The sequence below is a fragment of the Perca flavescens genome, chromosome 6 (assembly GCF_004354835.1).
Source record: "Perca flavescens isolate YP-PL-M2 chromosome 6, PFLA_1.0, whole genome shotgun sequence".
Classification (NCBI taxonomy): Eukaryota; Metazoa; Chordata; class Actinopteri; order Perciformes; family Percidae; genus Perca; species Perca flavescens.
This window is the reverse complement of record NC_041336.1, coordinates 21,854,522-21,869,394: the sequence shown is the minus strand read 5'-3', so window position 1 is coordinate 21,869,394 and position 14,873 is coordinate 21,854,522. Positions and strand designations below refer to the sequence as shown.

The 14,873-nt window shown below is 39.7% G+C and overlaps 2 protein-coding genes across 3 annotated transcripts; one reads left to right on the top strand and one right to left on the bottom strand.

Moving 5' to 3' along the window:
- Positions 1 to 9: 9 nt before the first annotated feature.
- Positions 10 to 8,980, top strand: LOC114556725 (serum paraoxonase/arylesterase 2). 2 transcript variants are annotated; one of them, XM_028579760.1, is made up of 10 exons: positions 10 to 253; positions 500 to 567; positions 806 to 873; positions 1,073 to 1,128; positions 3,610 to 3,775; positions 6,317 to 6,440; positions 6,534 to 6,734; positions 6,863 to 6,944; positions 8,360 to 8,488; positions 8,581 to 8,979. In XM_028579760.1, exons 3-10 carry the CDS (start codon positions 810 to 812, stop codon positions 8,740 to 8,742), a joined length of 984 nt encoding a protein of 327 aa, XP_028435561.1. In that variant the 5' UTR covers positions 10 to 253; positions 500 to 567; positions 806 to 809; the 3' UTR covers positions 8,743 to 8,979. The 2 variants fall into 2 exon arrangements, with proteins under 2 accessions (XP_028435561.1, XP_028435560.1); XM_028579759.1 differs by having other exon boundaries at positions 10 to 567; positions 8,581 to 8,980.
- On the bottom strand, positions 7,985 to 13,477 carry LOC114556723 (potassium channel subfamily K member 5). Its single transcript, XM_028579757.1, has 5 exons — positions 12,949 to 13,477; positions 11,911 to 12,022; positions 10,183 to 10,349; positions 9,895 to 10,063; positions 7,985 to 9,765 (listed from the first exon to the last, which is right to left on the bottom strand). Exons 1-5 carry the CDS (start codon positions 13,132 to 13,134, stop codon positions 9,068 to 9,070), a joined length of 1,332 nt encoding a protein of 443 aa, XP_028435558.1. The 5' UTR covers positions 13,135 to 13,477; the 3' UTR covers positions 7,985 to 9,067.
- Positions 13,478 to 14,873: the final 1,396 nt, after the last annotated feature.

Below are 14,873 nucleotides of genomic sequence, written 5' to 3'. Positions count from 1 at the left end.
AGACCGTAACTTCCGGTTCACATCAAAATCGGTCCCGTGGCCCGTTATTTCATTTCCTATTTTTGATCTGAGCATTGAATCGAAATGACCCGTTATTCGTTTTTTGGTATCAGATTCGTAAACGAATAACGAAATAACGAACCATTTTTTCATTTTCCGATTTTGGAATCTCAATTGAATATGAAAAGAACGAATGATAATGATACACGGATTCTCTTTTCACACCCACAGCCAGGTTTTTTTTTAAAATTTAGTATCCTTTTCATCCTTAGGCCAAACTATTTAACTGACACATTGCGTGTGATTAAATAAATACTGAAGTGACTTGTAGACTTGTTGCTGGGTGAGACATTTTTTTATTGGAATAATTGTGATATTGAACATATGTAATGGTGCTTCTGGGGTACACGCTCTAGCTCCATCTCTGGTGCTGCTATGTAAATGCACTCTGAAAGCCTTCCTGTTTCACCTTTAATTTCTAAACATGGCTCCCATGAAGAAAGTAATTGTTGCTGCTGTTGTTGCTGCTCTTGCAGCTTTCATTGGACACCGATTTCTTCAACTAAAGTAAGTATTTACTGTTGGAGTAAATTAGAGACCATCTCTGGAAGTATAGTAGAGGTTTAGTACTGCTTATCAAAGTTGACAGATGTTGTTTCAAAGAGAAAGTATGGGAATGCAGGTAGAGAAGAATGTACAAGCTTATCACTAGACTACTCAAGCTCTGCAAATGACAGATTAGGACTGGCAGGAGCGGTTTTGTTTTCCTATGAAATGCTTTATCATGTTTAAATTTTATCTGCAGGGAAATGGCCCTCACGTCCAGAGATGTTCCTGTGAAACCCCTCAACTGTCATTATTTAAAGAATATTGGTAGGCATTTTTAACTTTATGTTTATGTCTGTGTCTTAATGTTTGGATTTGAGATGTCAAATATGTTCTTTAATTTAAACATGTTTCTGGACTTGTAAAATGGGACCTCACATGAAGAGTTTGAAGTCCAGTTTAATGACAATAGGTCAAGTGTCAGCAGTGTGGTAATGTATAACCAGCTTTATTTTGTTTTGTGCAGAATATGGGGCAGAGGATATCACAATACTAAGAGATGGACTGGCCTTTCTAAGCACAGTATGTTATTAAAACGTTTGCACAGTTGCATAAATCTTAGTCTACAGTACAGGCCAAAAGTTTGGACACACCTTCTCATTCAATGAGTTTCCTTTATTTTCATGACGATTTACATTGTAGATTCTCACTGAAGGCATCAAAACTATGAATGAACACGTGGAATTACGTACTTAACAAAAAGTGTGAAATAACTGAAAACATGTCTTATGTTCTAGTTTCTTCAAAGTAGCCACCCTTTGCTCTGATTACTGCTTTGCACACTCTTGGCATTCTCTTGATGAGCTTTAAGAGGTAGTCACCTGAAATGGTTTTCCAACAGTCTTGAAGGAGTTCCCAGAGATGCTTAGCACTTGTTGGCCCTTTTGCCTTCACTCTGCGGTCCAGCTCACCCCAAACCATCACGATTGGGTTCAGGTCCAGTGACTGTGGAGGCCAGGTCATCTGGCGCAGCACTCCATCACTCTCCTTCTTGGTCAAATAGCCCTTACACAGCCTGGAGGTGTATTTGGGGTCATTGTCCTGTTGAAAAATAAATGATGGTCCAACTAAACGCAAACCGGATGGGATGGCATGTCGCTGCAGGATGCTGTGGTAGCCATGCTGGTTCAGTATGCCTTCAATTTTGAATAAATCCCCAACAGTGTCACCAGCAAAGCACCCCCACACCATCACACCTCCTCCTCCATGCTTCACGGTGGGAACCAGGCATGTAGAATCCATCCGTTCACCTTTTCTGCGTCGCACAAAGACACGGCGGTTGGAACCAAAGATCTCAAATTTGGACTCATCAGACCAAAGCACAGATTTCCACCGGTCTAATGTCCATTCCTTGTGTTTCCTGGCCCAAACAAATCTCTTCTGCTTGTTGCCTCTCCTTAGCAGTGGTTTCCTAGCAGCTACTTGACCATGAAGGCCTGATTCGCGCAGTCTCCTCTTAACAGTTGTCCTAGAGATGTGTCTGCTGCTAGAACTCTGTGTGGCATTCATCTGGTCTCTAATCTGAGCTGCTGTTAACTTGCGATTTCTAAAGCTGGTGACTCGGATGAACTTATCCTCAGTAGCAGAGGTGACTCCTGGTCTTCCTTTCCTGGGGCGGTCCTCATGTGAGCCAGTTTCGTTGTAGCGCTTGATGGTTTTTGCGACTGCACTTGGGGACACATTCAAAGTTTTCGCAATTTTCCAGACTGACTGACCTTCATTTGTTAAAGTAATGATGGCCACTTGTTTCTCTTTACTTAGCTGATTGGTTCTTGCCATAATATGAATTCTAACAGTTGTCCAATAGGGCTGTCGGCTGTGTATCAACCTGACTTCTGCACAACACAACTGATGGTCCCAACCCCATTAATAAGGGAAAAACTTCCACTAATTAACCCTGACAAGGCACACCTGTGAAGTGAAAACCATTTCAGGTGACTACCTCATGACGCTCATCAAGAGAACACCAAGGGTTTGCAGCGCTATCAAAAAAAGCAAAGGGTGGCTACTTTGAGGAATCTAAAATATAAGACATGTTTTCAGTTATTTCACACTTTTTAAGTACATAATTCCATATGTGTTCATTCATAGTTTTGATGCCTTCAGTGAGAATCTACAATGTAAATAGTCATGAAAATAAAGGAAACGCATTGAATGAGAAGGTGTGTCCAAACTTTTGGCCTGTACTGTATATCCACCTCGGGGATTGCTCAGGTGCCGCCGGAAATTCCGCCGGATGTCCCTTCTCTTCGGCCGGCTGTCCATTACGTTCTGCTTTTTTTGTGTTGTAATTGCAAACTCCGGACGATTTATGACCACTATGGTTAAAGAGTGATTTATGCTTCCGCATAAAATCTACGCCGTAGCTACGTACGTAGGTACGCTCGGCTGTGGCTTGTTAGCGTTGCATTTCCCTCTATTCATTTCCTGGTTCTCCTTCTCCATAAACAACATGAAATCAAGGACTAAAACAACTTTTGAATGTACACATGTTCCTCTAAAACTAGTTCCTTCCCGTAGCTATTTTGCAGCAGCACGCCAGAATATAAAGTAGAGTGAGACCTCCTCCTGCAGCTCTTCCTCTCTGTCCTCCCTTGGAAGTAGTCATATTATTTACTTAAGTAAAGTACTATACCACACACATTTTCTTTGTAAAACCTTTTGAGCTGACATACTGTGATTTAAACCTTAAACGTTAGTTAGCTACTAACTATTTACTAAAGCCTGAATACCAAGGGAAGGAGGAGGTGTAGAATTCTGGTTTTCTCTAAGACCAATTGAATTACAACATGCTGAAAGGTTATTGATTTTTTGCCCAACAACTTCAAAAATAAAGTGCCTACCCCAGCTTTAAATAATATTTTACATTATGTTAAATTATGTGTCAACTGTTTTAAATGAGTTGTGATTACCTGTTAGTTGACATAATTCAGTAAGTAATGATGCCCTTAAGCAAAATCATAGATCTGCACCAACATCTTACATGCAGTGTTTCCCACTTAGGGGTTGAACTATCCTGGAATGCCTTCTTTCTCCGATGACCCAGGGAAAATGTACGTTTTGGATCTGCTGCACCCGAAGCCAACTCCAGTGGAGTTGCAAATCAAAGGAGAGCTCGACCTCAGCTCTTTCAACCCACACGGCATAAGTGTATACATCGATGAAGCAGGTAAAGTACAAATCTGAATCTGAGTCATCAGACTCACAATACTTTTTAGTTGCAGTTTCTCACAGTCAAATTCAAGGTAACATACGAGTAAAAAAGACCAAGTCAATGACTGTATAAAGTACATACAGTAACATATCTACAATAAGAAATATATAAAAACATTAAGTAGAAGTAAGTGAAATTAGGCTACAAGTAAGATTAGGTTAAAAAGATATTTTCAAATGGATTGTACAAATTCTATTGTAGTGCGTTGTCAACATCAATACAGTACAAACATAAATAAGTACAGTGTGATTATAAGTAGCAGCAGTGCATAAATAACACCGTTGTCCATGTAGCTGATCAATTATTAATTAATTTAATTAATTAATTAAATTAATTATTGTACATAATTGCAAGAATATTGAGATGTGATGTGGAGATACATGCTGTGAGACAAGTTTTGACACAAAGCGTGAATCACTCAGAGGGAGGAGTTATATAGTCAGGTGCAATATCTCTATATACATCTCTACATAACTATACAACAACAACATGTATCTGTGCATGAAATGATCACATTTAATAAGATTGTAAATGTTGTCTTCAACATGAAACATTTAAACACTGAACATGAATCTATTACCAGTTTTTAGTGTATACTTTATATTTGGACCAAATGATGCAAAAAAAAGCCCTGAAAAGACTTAAAAAGACAAGACAAAAAATTACAAAAGACAAATAAAGTTCCAGTTTCTTTACATCAAAAGATGTCTTTAAGGCACTGTGGTTGTTATGATGAACGCTCATCTAATGCATACCAAATGAAATGAACTGGAAGGGAGTCTCTGGCACTTGCTGTGTTCTGTTGAAGAACAATAAAGGCAAAATGTTACAGTTTACAGTAATCCAGCTAATTAGAGAGCAAGGAAGAGAATGGAAAACCAGTTGTTACAACCACAGATTTCCTTGAAAGGACCTGGCAAAGAATTTGTTGACTCACGCAACAGAACAATACAGCACATATACAGAAATGCAATCCTTTAGTTGTACAGCAGATTGGTAAGCAAACCTCATGTGTTTACTAGTTTGTAATTTACAGGTAACGAGCATACCAACATACTTCCATAAAACAATTTAATTAAAATAAATGAAGGAGACCTGGATTCATAAGTTTTGGGTTGTATTTATATTTCTTTGGAGGACCCTTGGAGGAAGTAAAATGGATTGAAAATATAGTTTTTAAGGATTTTACTCTGCTGCCCCAGAGATTTGAATTGTATTCATGGTTGCAGCTCTTCTTTAGCAGTTTTGACTCAGCAAAGTTACAAATGGGTTTATAGGATAGAACATAGTACAACTCATTAGAAATGAGGAAAATACAATTAATAAGAATGAACAAAAGTTTTTAAAGTTAGAATATTTAATATTGCCATGAAATCAAACCAGGTGTTTGCTCTTATTTATGGTTTGGATTTGCAATATTAATAAAATGTATTTACTTTCAGTAATAATTACCTATCTTTTGTTGGTAGTGGTGGAGTCCGCCATTCCCACGAGGGGTTAAAATTGTCTTCACACATACAGGGGATTTGATTCCCAGGAATGCAGTGTTACTGTTTGTACTTTGATCTCATTGATATCAGATTTAACTGTTAACTGTATAGTCATTTACAGCCATATCAGAGCTGCTAATGCTAACCCAACATTCCCCACTGCTGTTGCTTCACATTAAAAGACACCAACCAGACAAACACTGGGGGGGCTTTTTAATCGTGAAGCAGCCACAAGAAACGTGCTGTTATTGTCTCAGAGGTTAGCGCTAACTGCGATTGTTCATCAAACGTGTCTACATAATAAGACAATAGTCATTTCTCTGGGATCTGCAGTGTTAGACCCATAGAAATTAAATTGCATAGAAAGAACATTGAGCTGTTTGCCATGGTCATTTGACTAGAACAAAACAAAATGGCTGTAGTTGCCATGGTGACAACACAAGTCAGTGGGGCCATAAAGTTTGTTGCAGTTCGCTGAGAGAAGAGCGGGCTGCAGTTCAGGGGAGGTTCTCTAAACCAGTAGGGAGTGAGGAGGATGTACCGTTAGACCCAGCCCACTGTTGGGCTCATTTTCTGTAACCAATGCAAAGCAGATGGACGGACGGCTGGCTGGCTGGCTAGTTAGCTAGCTTGCTCTCTCCGACATGCCCACACGCCACATGGTGCTACAGTACGCATAACGTTACACATAAAAATGGCCGCCGCTCTGACCCTTCTGCTACGTTGATTTGAATGGGAATGTCCTATCTATTTATTTTATTTCGTTGGTTAAACCACACTCGCTGTTAAGATAGTAGCTTCGAGTGTTGCTATAGGCTATCAACCAGGACTGAAAGCTTAGGGATTCCAACTTTAAGTAAAAAATTAAATTGTAATGGTGTGACAGTAATACCAGAGCACAGGACAGACACTGACAACCATGCTGTGAGGTCCGGAGAGAAATGTGCATGATTGTTATATTCTAAAGGTAATGACTAATACACAACACATTGATGTTTGTTTGCAGATGACTCTGTGTACCTGTTTGTTGTCAATCACCCGCACCACAAAAGCCAAGTGGAGATCTTTCATTTTGTTGAGGAGAACACACTTGTGCACCTAAAAACTATTACCCACCCCCTACTCCACAGGTATGTACTTTATAATAAATCATTCCTAGTGTCAAACATGTTTACGTTTGACAATCTCTCTATGCTTTTGATCTCATTCATCGTTTCTTTCAGTGTCAATGACATTGTTGCAGTCGGAGTAGAGAGCTTCTACGCAACAAATGATCACTACTTTCCCAATGAAGCGCTCCACTTTCTGACTGTCCTCCTGGGTCTCCCCTGGTGTGATGTGGTGTACTACAGTCCAAAGGAAGCGAGGGTGGCAGCGGATGGATTTATGTCTGCAAATGGCATCAACATATCCCCTGACAAACGGTTATTCTGAATTCATTTTAGCAGTCACTGCATGTTTTATGAACTGAATGTATTTCCACAGCAGTATGTTTTCATACTCATTTCATCACTAAAATAATAAAACAGCAATTGTTTTTGTTTCTTTACAGGTATATTTATATTTCAGACATCCTTGACCATGCGATCGACGTTTATGAGAGACAAGAAGGGGAACAATTAGTGCATCTTAAGGTAATACAGTTTTTTTTTTTTATTATTTTCTATGCTCAGCAAAAAATAAAAGCATAGTTCATTTTTGAAAATACAATTATTTGCTTTCTTGCCAATAGTTAGATGAGAAGATCAATACTACTCTTTCATCCGTTAAATATGAAGATACAGCCAGCGTTAAATATGAAGATACAGCCAGCTTGTCATAAAGATTGGAAACCTGTTGTTCACTTCACTTTTTGTATGGATTTAGTAAACAAGATATAATGTGTTGAATAATGAGCCTCGTAGGTGTTGGTAGGTGGATTTTGTTGTGCTTCCACACCTGCTTTAAGTTCTTCTGTCGTTTCTCTGGAAAATTGACTTAACTTAGACTTAACAGTCTATCTATTTCTGTTTGTTGTATCATTTGAGAAATCATAATTTCAGATCATGGATATGCAATGTAATATAGCAAATAATTTGTGGTTTGATTATAAAATGTGTCTGTTTCCATGAGCGGAATAGAAACAAAGTGAAGTGAAAGTTTTCTGGTTCTCCGCACACAGATGTCCACCTGGATGAACTGATTAAAATTTGGTGACTTTTGACCGTAACTCAAAAATGAATACGCTAATTATGACACAATTTCACACAAATGTCTAATACAATAAAATTATGAAGTGATGATCTTTTATATCTAAAAGATCAAAGGTCAACTTCACTGTGTTATGATGTTCTGTAAAAACACTTTTCTGGCCATTATTTAACACTAAAAGTCAGGAACAGTAAGGGGAGACATTTGGTCGGATACTGAACTGTTGACACTAATCTTGAGTGCCCATCCTGAAACTGGGGGGATTTTATAGATCTTCTGTGCTGCCGGGTTGACTGTGTGTCTGAAGCATTCATGTTTTAGAATTTGTAGCTTCTTTGCAGCATTGTCTACTGTCTTGGCTAAAACTGTGTGTTCTATCAGAATCCGCTTTATTGGCCAAGCATGTGAACATGTACAAGGAATTAGTTTTTTGTTCTCTCAATGAACTTACACACCAATAGACGTACAACAAAGCTTAACAACATCAAGTCAAATGTGTTTTATTTATATATCACAAATCAAAAATGTACCTCAAGGAGCTTAACAATCTAGCCAACAACTTCCTCTCTACTTTGACCCTCGACACGGATGAGGAACAACTCCCTCTGCAACGAGCTGCCAATCTGCCACAGCTCGTTGCAAAGATGGCTTTGATTTTGTGTCCCTCGTCTTCCTCTCTGCCACTGCCTCCACACTGTCCAGTTCCAACCTGATCACCTAGCTGGCCTTCCTTAACAGCCTGTTGAGACTGCTGACTATTAACCCTTGATGCTGTCATGCTTCACTCTACACTTTGTGTCAGTAATCCTAGAGGACAAACTATAATTATCAGTTTACTCTTTGTAATCTTTCCAACCAGTCTGTAGCTGTTGGCTCACTCTGTGACAACATTGAGGTGGACCACAGGACAGGTGACATATGGCTTGGTTGTCATCCAAATGGCATGAAGTTGGTAACGTATGACCCTGAAGATCCACCCGGCTCAGAGGTTATTGTTTTTATTTTTTATTTTTTTAATGAAATGATATATCAGCATTGTAATTTGAATTTGCCTGACAATTTTATTCCTGTCTTCTCCAGGTCATCCGGATCAAGAACATTCATTCAGAGCAGCCGGTGGTGAGCCAGGAGTATGCTGATAAGGGCCATGTGCTCATAGCCTCCACTGTAGCAGCTCCCTATGAAGGAAAGTTGCTAATTGGCACCGTTTTCCACAAAGCCCTGTGTTGTGATTTGAAATAATCTGTGTATTTTGTATCTAGAGTTACTACTGTTTAACAATAGAAATGTTGTAAGAAAAGATTTGGATAGATAAAAATAAAAAAAATAAAATCTTGATTCACCGTTTGCAAAAGAAGAGTAATATTTTACTTGATACAGACACTGGATCATGTCATTTTAAAGCAGGAAACCATCTAAAATTCATTTTGTATCCTTTTCACAAAATGCTGTTTTCTTGATATGAAATGTTTGTTTTCTTGAAAAATGACTCTTTATAATATTTTCATATAAAACACACCACAGCCACAATTTTGGTAAAGGTACATGATGTTTTAGAAAATATCTTTTACCCTTTTTCATCTTTATCCATTAAGAAATCTTCCTCTACTACCTTGGATGTTGTAAACCTAGTCCTTCCACCACCAGGATGCTGTACCCTTTTCTTTTTCATAGCACATTTGGTCGGTACAGTGAAGAAGATACCAGCAGCTTCTGAATCAAATGCACAATTGTCCTTGTTCTCCTTATCTGTCATCACACATTCTGCAGGTTTAGTGTCTCCGTCGCTTTCTTGTATTTGAGGACGCGCCTCGTGTTCGCCGTCTTCCACGGCAGGCTCTGCTTTTATGAACAATTGACTGACGCTGAGCATGCGCCTGTGCCGAGGTGAGTGATCCAGGGTCTGGATGTCGGTGGCCAAGATGTCGCTGCAGCTCTTGGAGCGATTTATGCTCTCTGCAGGCTTTCTTATATATGCTGTGGTTCCAATCTTCTTGATGACGGTGCTGTAGTCCTCGTCCTTCTCTGATAGGAAGTTGAAGATGTCGATAACAGATGGTCTTACTTCTGGGTTGTGCTTCTCCTTGACAGGCTGGAGTTCCAATTGTCTGTGCCTGTGTCTTCTTTTCTTAAGCACCTTGTGGGCTTCCACAACCATGTGGACATTCCAGCTAAAGAACAGAGACAGCCAGGCCAGGCCCATGTAAATCCATAACTCTGCAAACACTCTGTACAGTCTGGGGTATTCCATGTTTGGATTTACACCTGAAACGAGAGCCGATGCACCGGCGTGACATTTATAACAAAGGATTTAACGAAGCAAAAAGTTCAGACCCACAATTAACTTCAGAGAAACGTTAACCTGAGATGATGTATGCCATGAATCAAACATACCTGCCACATAATCTCCAAAACCAACCGTTGTGAGTGTGATGAAAGAGAAGTAGAAGCCCTCCAGGTAGCTCCATCCTTCCAGAGACATGAAAATAAATGGAGGGATCACCAGGTGCACGAAGAGCCCCCATAACAGGAATAGGACTGTGCAGGTTAACTGGACCTTTTTCTGACAGAAGGGAGAAAAAGAAACTCGTAACATCTTGATGTAATATTAAAATAACTTGATGGAGCTGCCGTTTAATACAGTATTTGGAGACTAACTCCAGATTTCAGTCAGATTCTTACCACTGAAATGCCTTTACGGATCAGAACCTGGGACAGACGTTTAGCCCGGTCTCCAAAGAACGAGCCCAGCTCGCTTATCCATACCAGACACAGGGGGATCCCACACAGACCATACAGGATGCAGAATACACGACCACCTTGAGTCTTGGGCGCAACATTACCATAACCTGTAGACAAGAGGATATATTGATGCACAACTCTGGAAGGTTTATACAAAGTTTTTATTAATGGTTAATAAGTAATTTATCAATCCTTCATTGCCAGGTTGAAAAAAAAAAATTGGCTATGGAGTAGCATCCTTTTAGGCAAGGCAACTTTATTTAAATAGCACATTTCAGCAACAAGGCAATTGAAAGTGCTTTACATAAAACATTAAATAGCAATTAAAAACATTCATTGAAGAGAATGGAAATTAAAACAAGCCAAAACCGAATAAGACTGGTACAAAATACAAACGTTACAGTGCAATGTTAGAAATTAATTACTTAATTTAATAAAAGGCAGCATCAAACAAAAAAGTCTTCAGCCTTTATTTTTATTTTTTTAAACAGAGTAGCAGCGGACCTGCAGCTTTCTGGGACTTTGTTCCAGATATGTGGAGCATAAAACGGAATGCTGCTTGTCCATGTTTAGTTCTGACTCTGGGGACAGAAAGCAGAACTGTTCCAGACGACCTGAGAGGTCTGGATGGTTCATAATGGCAGAAGATCAGAAATGTATTTTTTAACAGTATTATTTTGAAATCAATTCTTACATATGCTTTGTCTTTTTAAAGGTCCCATGACATGGTGCTCTTTTGATGCTTTTATATAGACCTTAGTGGTCCCCTAATACTGTATCTGAAGTCTCTTTCCCAAAATTCAGCCTTGGTACAGAATTACAGCCACTAGAGCCAGTCCCACAATGAGCTTTCCTTAGGATGTGCCATTTCGGTGTCTGTAACTATTGAGGAGGAGAGAGGGGGGGCAAGGTGGAGGGTGGGGGTGTGGCCTTGACCAACTGCCACTTTGCTTGTTTGAAAGCCATGATGCCTCTCTCTCATGGGTGGGCCAAATTCTCTGGGCGGGCAAAGCAGAGAAAGGGGAGGTAACCTTGCTCCTTATGACCTCATAAGGAGCAAGATTCCAGATCGGCCCATCTGAGCTTTCATTTTCTCAAAGGCGGAGCAGGATACCCAGGGCTCGGTTTACACCTATCGCCATTTATAGCCACTGGGGGACCACAGGCAGGCTGGAGGAACGCATATTAATGTTTAAAAAAAACTCATAAAGTGAAATTTTCATGCCATGGGACCTTTAACTTGCTTGGATGTTCATTTTGCAGGAAGACCTCTCCAATGCACAGTTTGATCACTTGCAAAGAGATCATTAACAAATCCCTTCATTACAAATTAACATCTACAACTGCAGATTAAATAATTGTTCTTTAAAAAAAAAAAGTTCCATTGTAAGCCATCACGTGCGGTTATTGATTTAAAATACAAATGTTTTTTTTTGTTCTTTATGACAATGTAGTAAGTATTAATAGATTATTAATCTTATTAGAAAGTAGTATTGAGCTTTTTTTTCTGTCATTTTGTTTTTGCCAAATGCATATATGAAATGGCTAAAATAATATATTCTGTCACACATAAAGAGTAAGCTAAGTGAATGAATAAATAAATCAGTAAACATAAAACTCATACCAGATAATTATATCAGTGGCAAATATTGTAGATGTCATACAAACCAATAGTGGTGACAATGGTGGCAGCAAAGATGACAGAGTTTGCCCAGTCCCACGAGTTGCGATGTTTCTCCCCAGTGATGGTCACACCTTGGCCCGCAGCTTGTGACACTATCTGGAGAGTAAACACACTAAAGTCTCAATTAAACCCATTCATAAACTACTATAACTGTTGCTGCTACTTTGCCTTAATAACACCAGTAACACTACACACTCATTGAAAAAACTGTATTGCGGCTTATTTCCCTATCACCCTCACAACTCACTATAAGCCATTAAAGCGGACACACCTTGTGCAAACATTCACATTTTTGAGGTTGCAGGAGACATGCGCATTCACGCTCAGCGCACCACCATCCATGTGCAGTTTAAATCATGAATACTCACAACATTCCTGCGCGCTAACAAACCTGAATACAAATAAAGATCATTAGGTCGCGTTGCCTACAGCCGCATACACCGCTTCGGCCAGATTTATTGTCTATTGTCTATTTCTTAACCAGGAAAAACAGGTTTTGGTGGTTTCCTGAAGGCGATGAGACTTCTCTTTTACTGGCTCAAGATGTAGCTCAAATTTAATACAGTCTAAAGCTTTTCCCCCCCTTATTTTATTTGACCACCCCTAATGTGCGTTTGTTTTATTCTGTTTTGTTTGTTACCTGAGGGTGGGGGTGGGGAGTGGTGGTTCAAAAGAAATGAAGGAAAAAAAGTGAGCATGCACTTCTTTCTCTCCCTTTTGTTGTAAACGTAGCCATAGGCTATAGCCTATTTTATACTAGTGATGTAAAATAAATATAAAATATATAAAGAAAGAAATACAGCCAATAAAGGTAGCCAATGTTCTATTCGTTTGACTTACAGCCTACTTTTAGGCTATCTAATAACTTTATGAGAGTTGATTGGAGCTATTTTCAATCACCGCAAAAGTTAGGCTACTCACAGAATGATAGTAGCATAGGTTGCCTTCTTTAGGACACATGGACAACTTCTCTCTAACAGCCGTGTTTTTCGTCTTTCACACAATTAAAAACAGATGCATACCTCTATAATCTCATCCAGACTTTCCTTTGTTAAGCAGGCATGGTTCTTCAAAATGTTTTCCTTTTGTAGAATATATTCGTCTCTGGCTGCTTCCCAATTTGGCTCTTCGAGAATTTGGAATAACGCAGCCCCGATGGACAAATAGAAAATAATACACGAAGTTAAAAACGGACCCTTATCAGCCATATTAAAGTCATAACTTCAGTCTTCCGAATGGCTCAGTCCTGCGTTCTGTCGGTAGGCTATCCTACCCGCCCAGCTTTCTTCCTGGTAAAACATGGGGTTGCATTACACGGCTTTCTGTGGGGACCGATAAACTCAGCTCCATTGTCCCTTCTTCTGGCGCTGTATTTATAGCTTTGTAGCCTATAGAAATGATCCTATTATTATCAACAACCAGTGGAGAATTACAAAAAACACTTATTGTCTTTCATCTCACAAAACTAGGCTAACATTTCCACGCAGATGACATTAACTTGTCGTTGTGGGTGCCCACCAGGGTCCGTACGTTTTGTGCGTGTTGCAAAGACTGTATATAATAGCCATAGGTGAATAGTTGTAGGATACTACTGTTAGGCAGGGACGTAAATGCACAAGCACTTGGGGAGGGGTGGGGCAGGGGGAGGGGGCTTGGGGGGCATAGACAGAGAGGGCCCTCAAACAAGGGTTGGGCAGAAGCTGGGGAACAAGTCTGTAAGTTGTTTTGGACCCCAGGAAGCTGGTCGTCTAGGTGTCAGCTAATGGGGATCCTTACAATAAACTTAAACCTAAACCCATCTGTGTTATCAGTGTTGCCAACTTTCTCAGGCCTAGATTTAGCGACTTTTCAGACCCTCTTAACGAATGTAATTTATAATAAGCGACTAGCGACAAATTTGGCAACCTTTTCAGACCATCCGGGAGAATATACAGGCCTATTCAAAAACATATTCAAATATATTTTTATTGTAGGCCTAATTTATCCATGCATGAAGTCCACGTCTCCTTGGCCTAGCACTAAAGTCTCCCCCTTTCTGCTGTTGGACTGGTGCAGTCAGTAGCTCCGATAATGAGTCAGTAGGGCGGGGCTGGGGCTGCGGCGGGAGTCAGAACGGGAGGGAAGGAGGAAATTAACTTTACTGTTTATGTCAATGGAGTCTGGTGGCTTAAAGATAACATTGATAAAGGCTTCAGTTCCCCTTGGGAAAGGGCTGTCAGACGGCAAGGCAATTAAAGCGGTAACAGTATTCTAAATATTTTTAGGTGGCTAAATAATGTTTTGGTGCTGCCCCAGTCCACAGCCACGTATAGTCTCGCATTGCCAGACTTATCTCCACATTTGTGCAGTATTAAAGGTTGATCTGACCCTTCCACATACAGTACATTCTAGGCAGATATATTTATAGCCTATCAGTAGTGTTTTTTGATAAGTAGGCCTATGATTGTATAACATACCTGCACAGTTACACAGATTTTAAATGTGTGTAATCAGCCATTTGGTAAATAATTGTTTCATAATAATGGCAGGAGGGGCAATAAGTGTTCTAACACTGGAAAGTGCGAGTGATTTAACCGGCAGAGGGCAGTGAATTGGCTTGTGTAACCAGGAAAATGATGTAGAGAGGAGCCTTTATTCAGGAACTATAATTTCTCAACTGTGTTATGGCTTCAGGCGTCATCAATGACGTAACTGGTCTAAAACACACCAGCCTCAATATGCGCTTCATGCAAAATGTCCTGGATTACTCCACACACGTTCCAAGCCTTGGCACGCCACGTAACAGCTGCATTCCAAATCACTTACTTGTTTTACTTAGTAGACTATGTAGTGCAGCTGCCCAAAGCCTACTGTTACATGCAGTATGCATACAATTAAGAATTACTTCATCATAATATTGCGCTTTTGATTTTTGACTCTCTTGCTCATGTATGCTGTTTATGCTTTT

What these genes read in the sequence shown, in the direction of transcription:
- LOC114556725 (XM_028579759.1), top strand. Translation starts at nt 485, where the DNA reads ATGGCTCCCATGAAGAAAGTAATTGTTGCTGCTGTTGTTGCTGCTCTT. An exon ending in GACTGGCCTTTCTAAGCACA is followed by an intron (nt 1,129 to 3,609) that starts GTATGTTATTAA and finishes TTTCCCACTTAG; the next exon opens with GGGTTGAACTATCCTGGAAT. An exon ending in AAGATCCACCCGGCTCAGAG is followed by an intron (nt 8,489 to 8,580) that starts GTTATTGTTTTT and finishes TGTCTTCTCCAG; the next exon opens with GTCATCCGGATCAAGAACAT.
- LOC114556723 (XM_028579757.1), bottom strand. Translation starts at nt 13,134, where the DNA reads ATGGCTGATAAGGGTCCGTTTTTAACTTCGTGTATTATTTTCTATTTG. An exon ending in CACCATTGTCACCACTATTG is followed by an intron (nt 10,350 to 11,910) that starts GTTTGTATGACA and finishes TCTTGTCTACAG; the next exon opens with GTTATGGTAATGTTGCGCCC. An exon ending in TCCGTAAAGGCATTTCAGTG is followed by an intron (nt 10,064 to 10,182) that starts GTAAGAATCTGA and finishes CCCTTCTGTCAG; the next exon opens with AAAAAGGTCCAGTTAACCTG.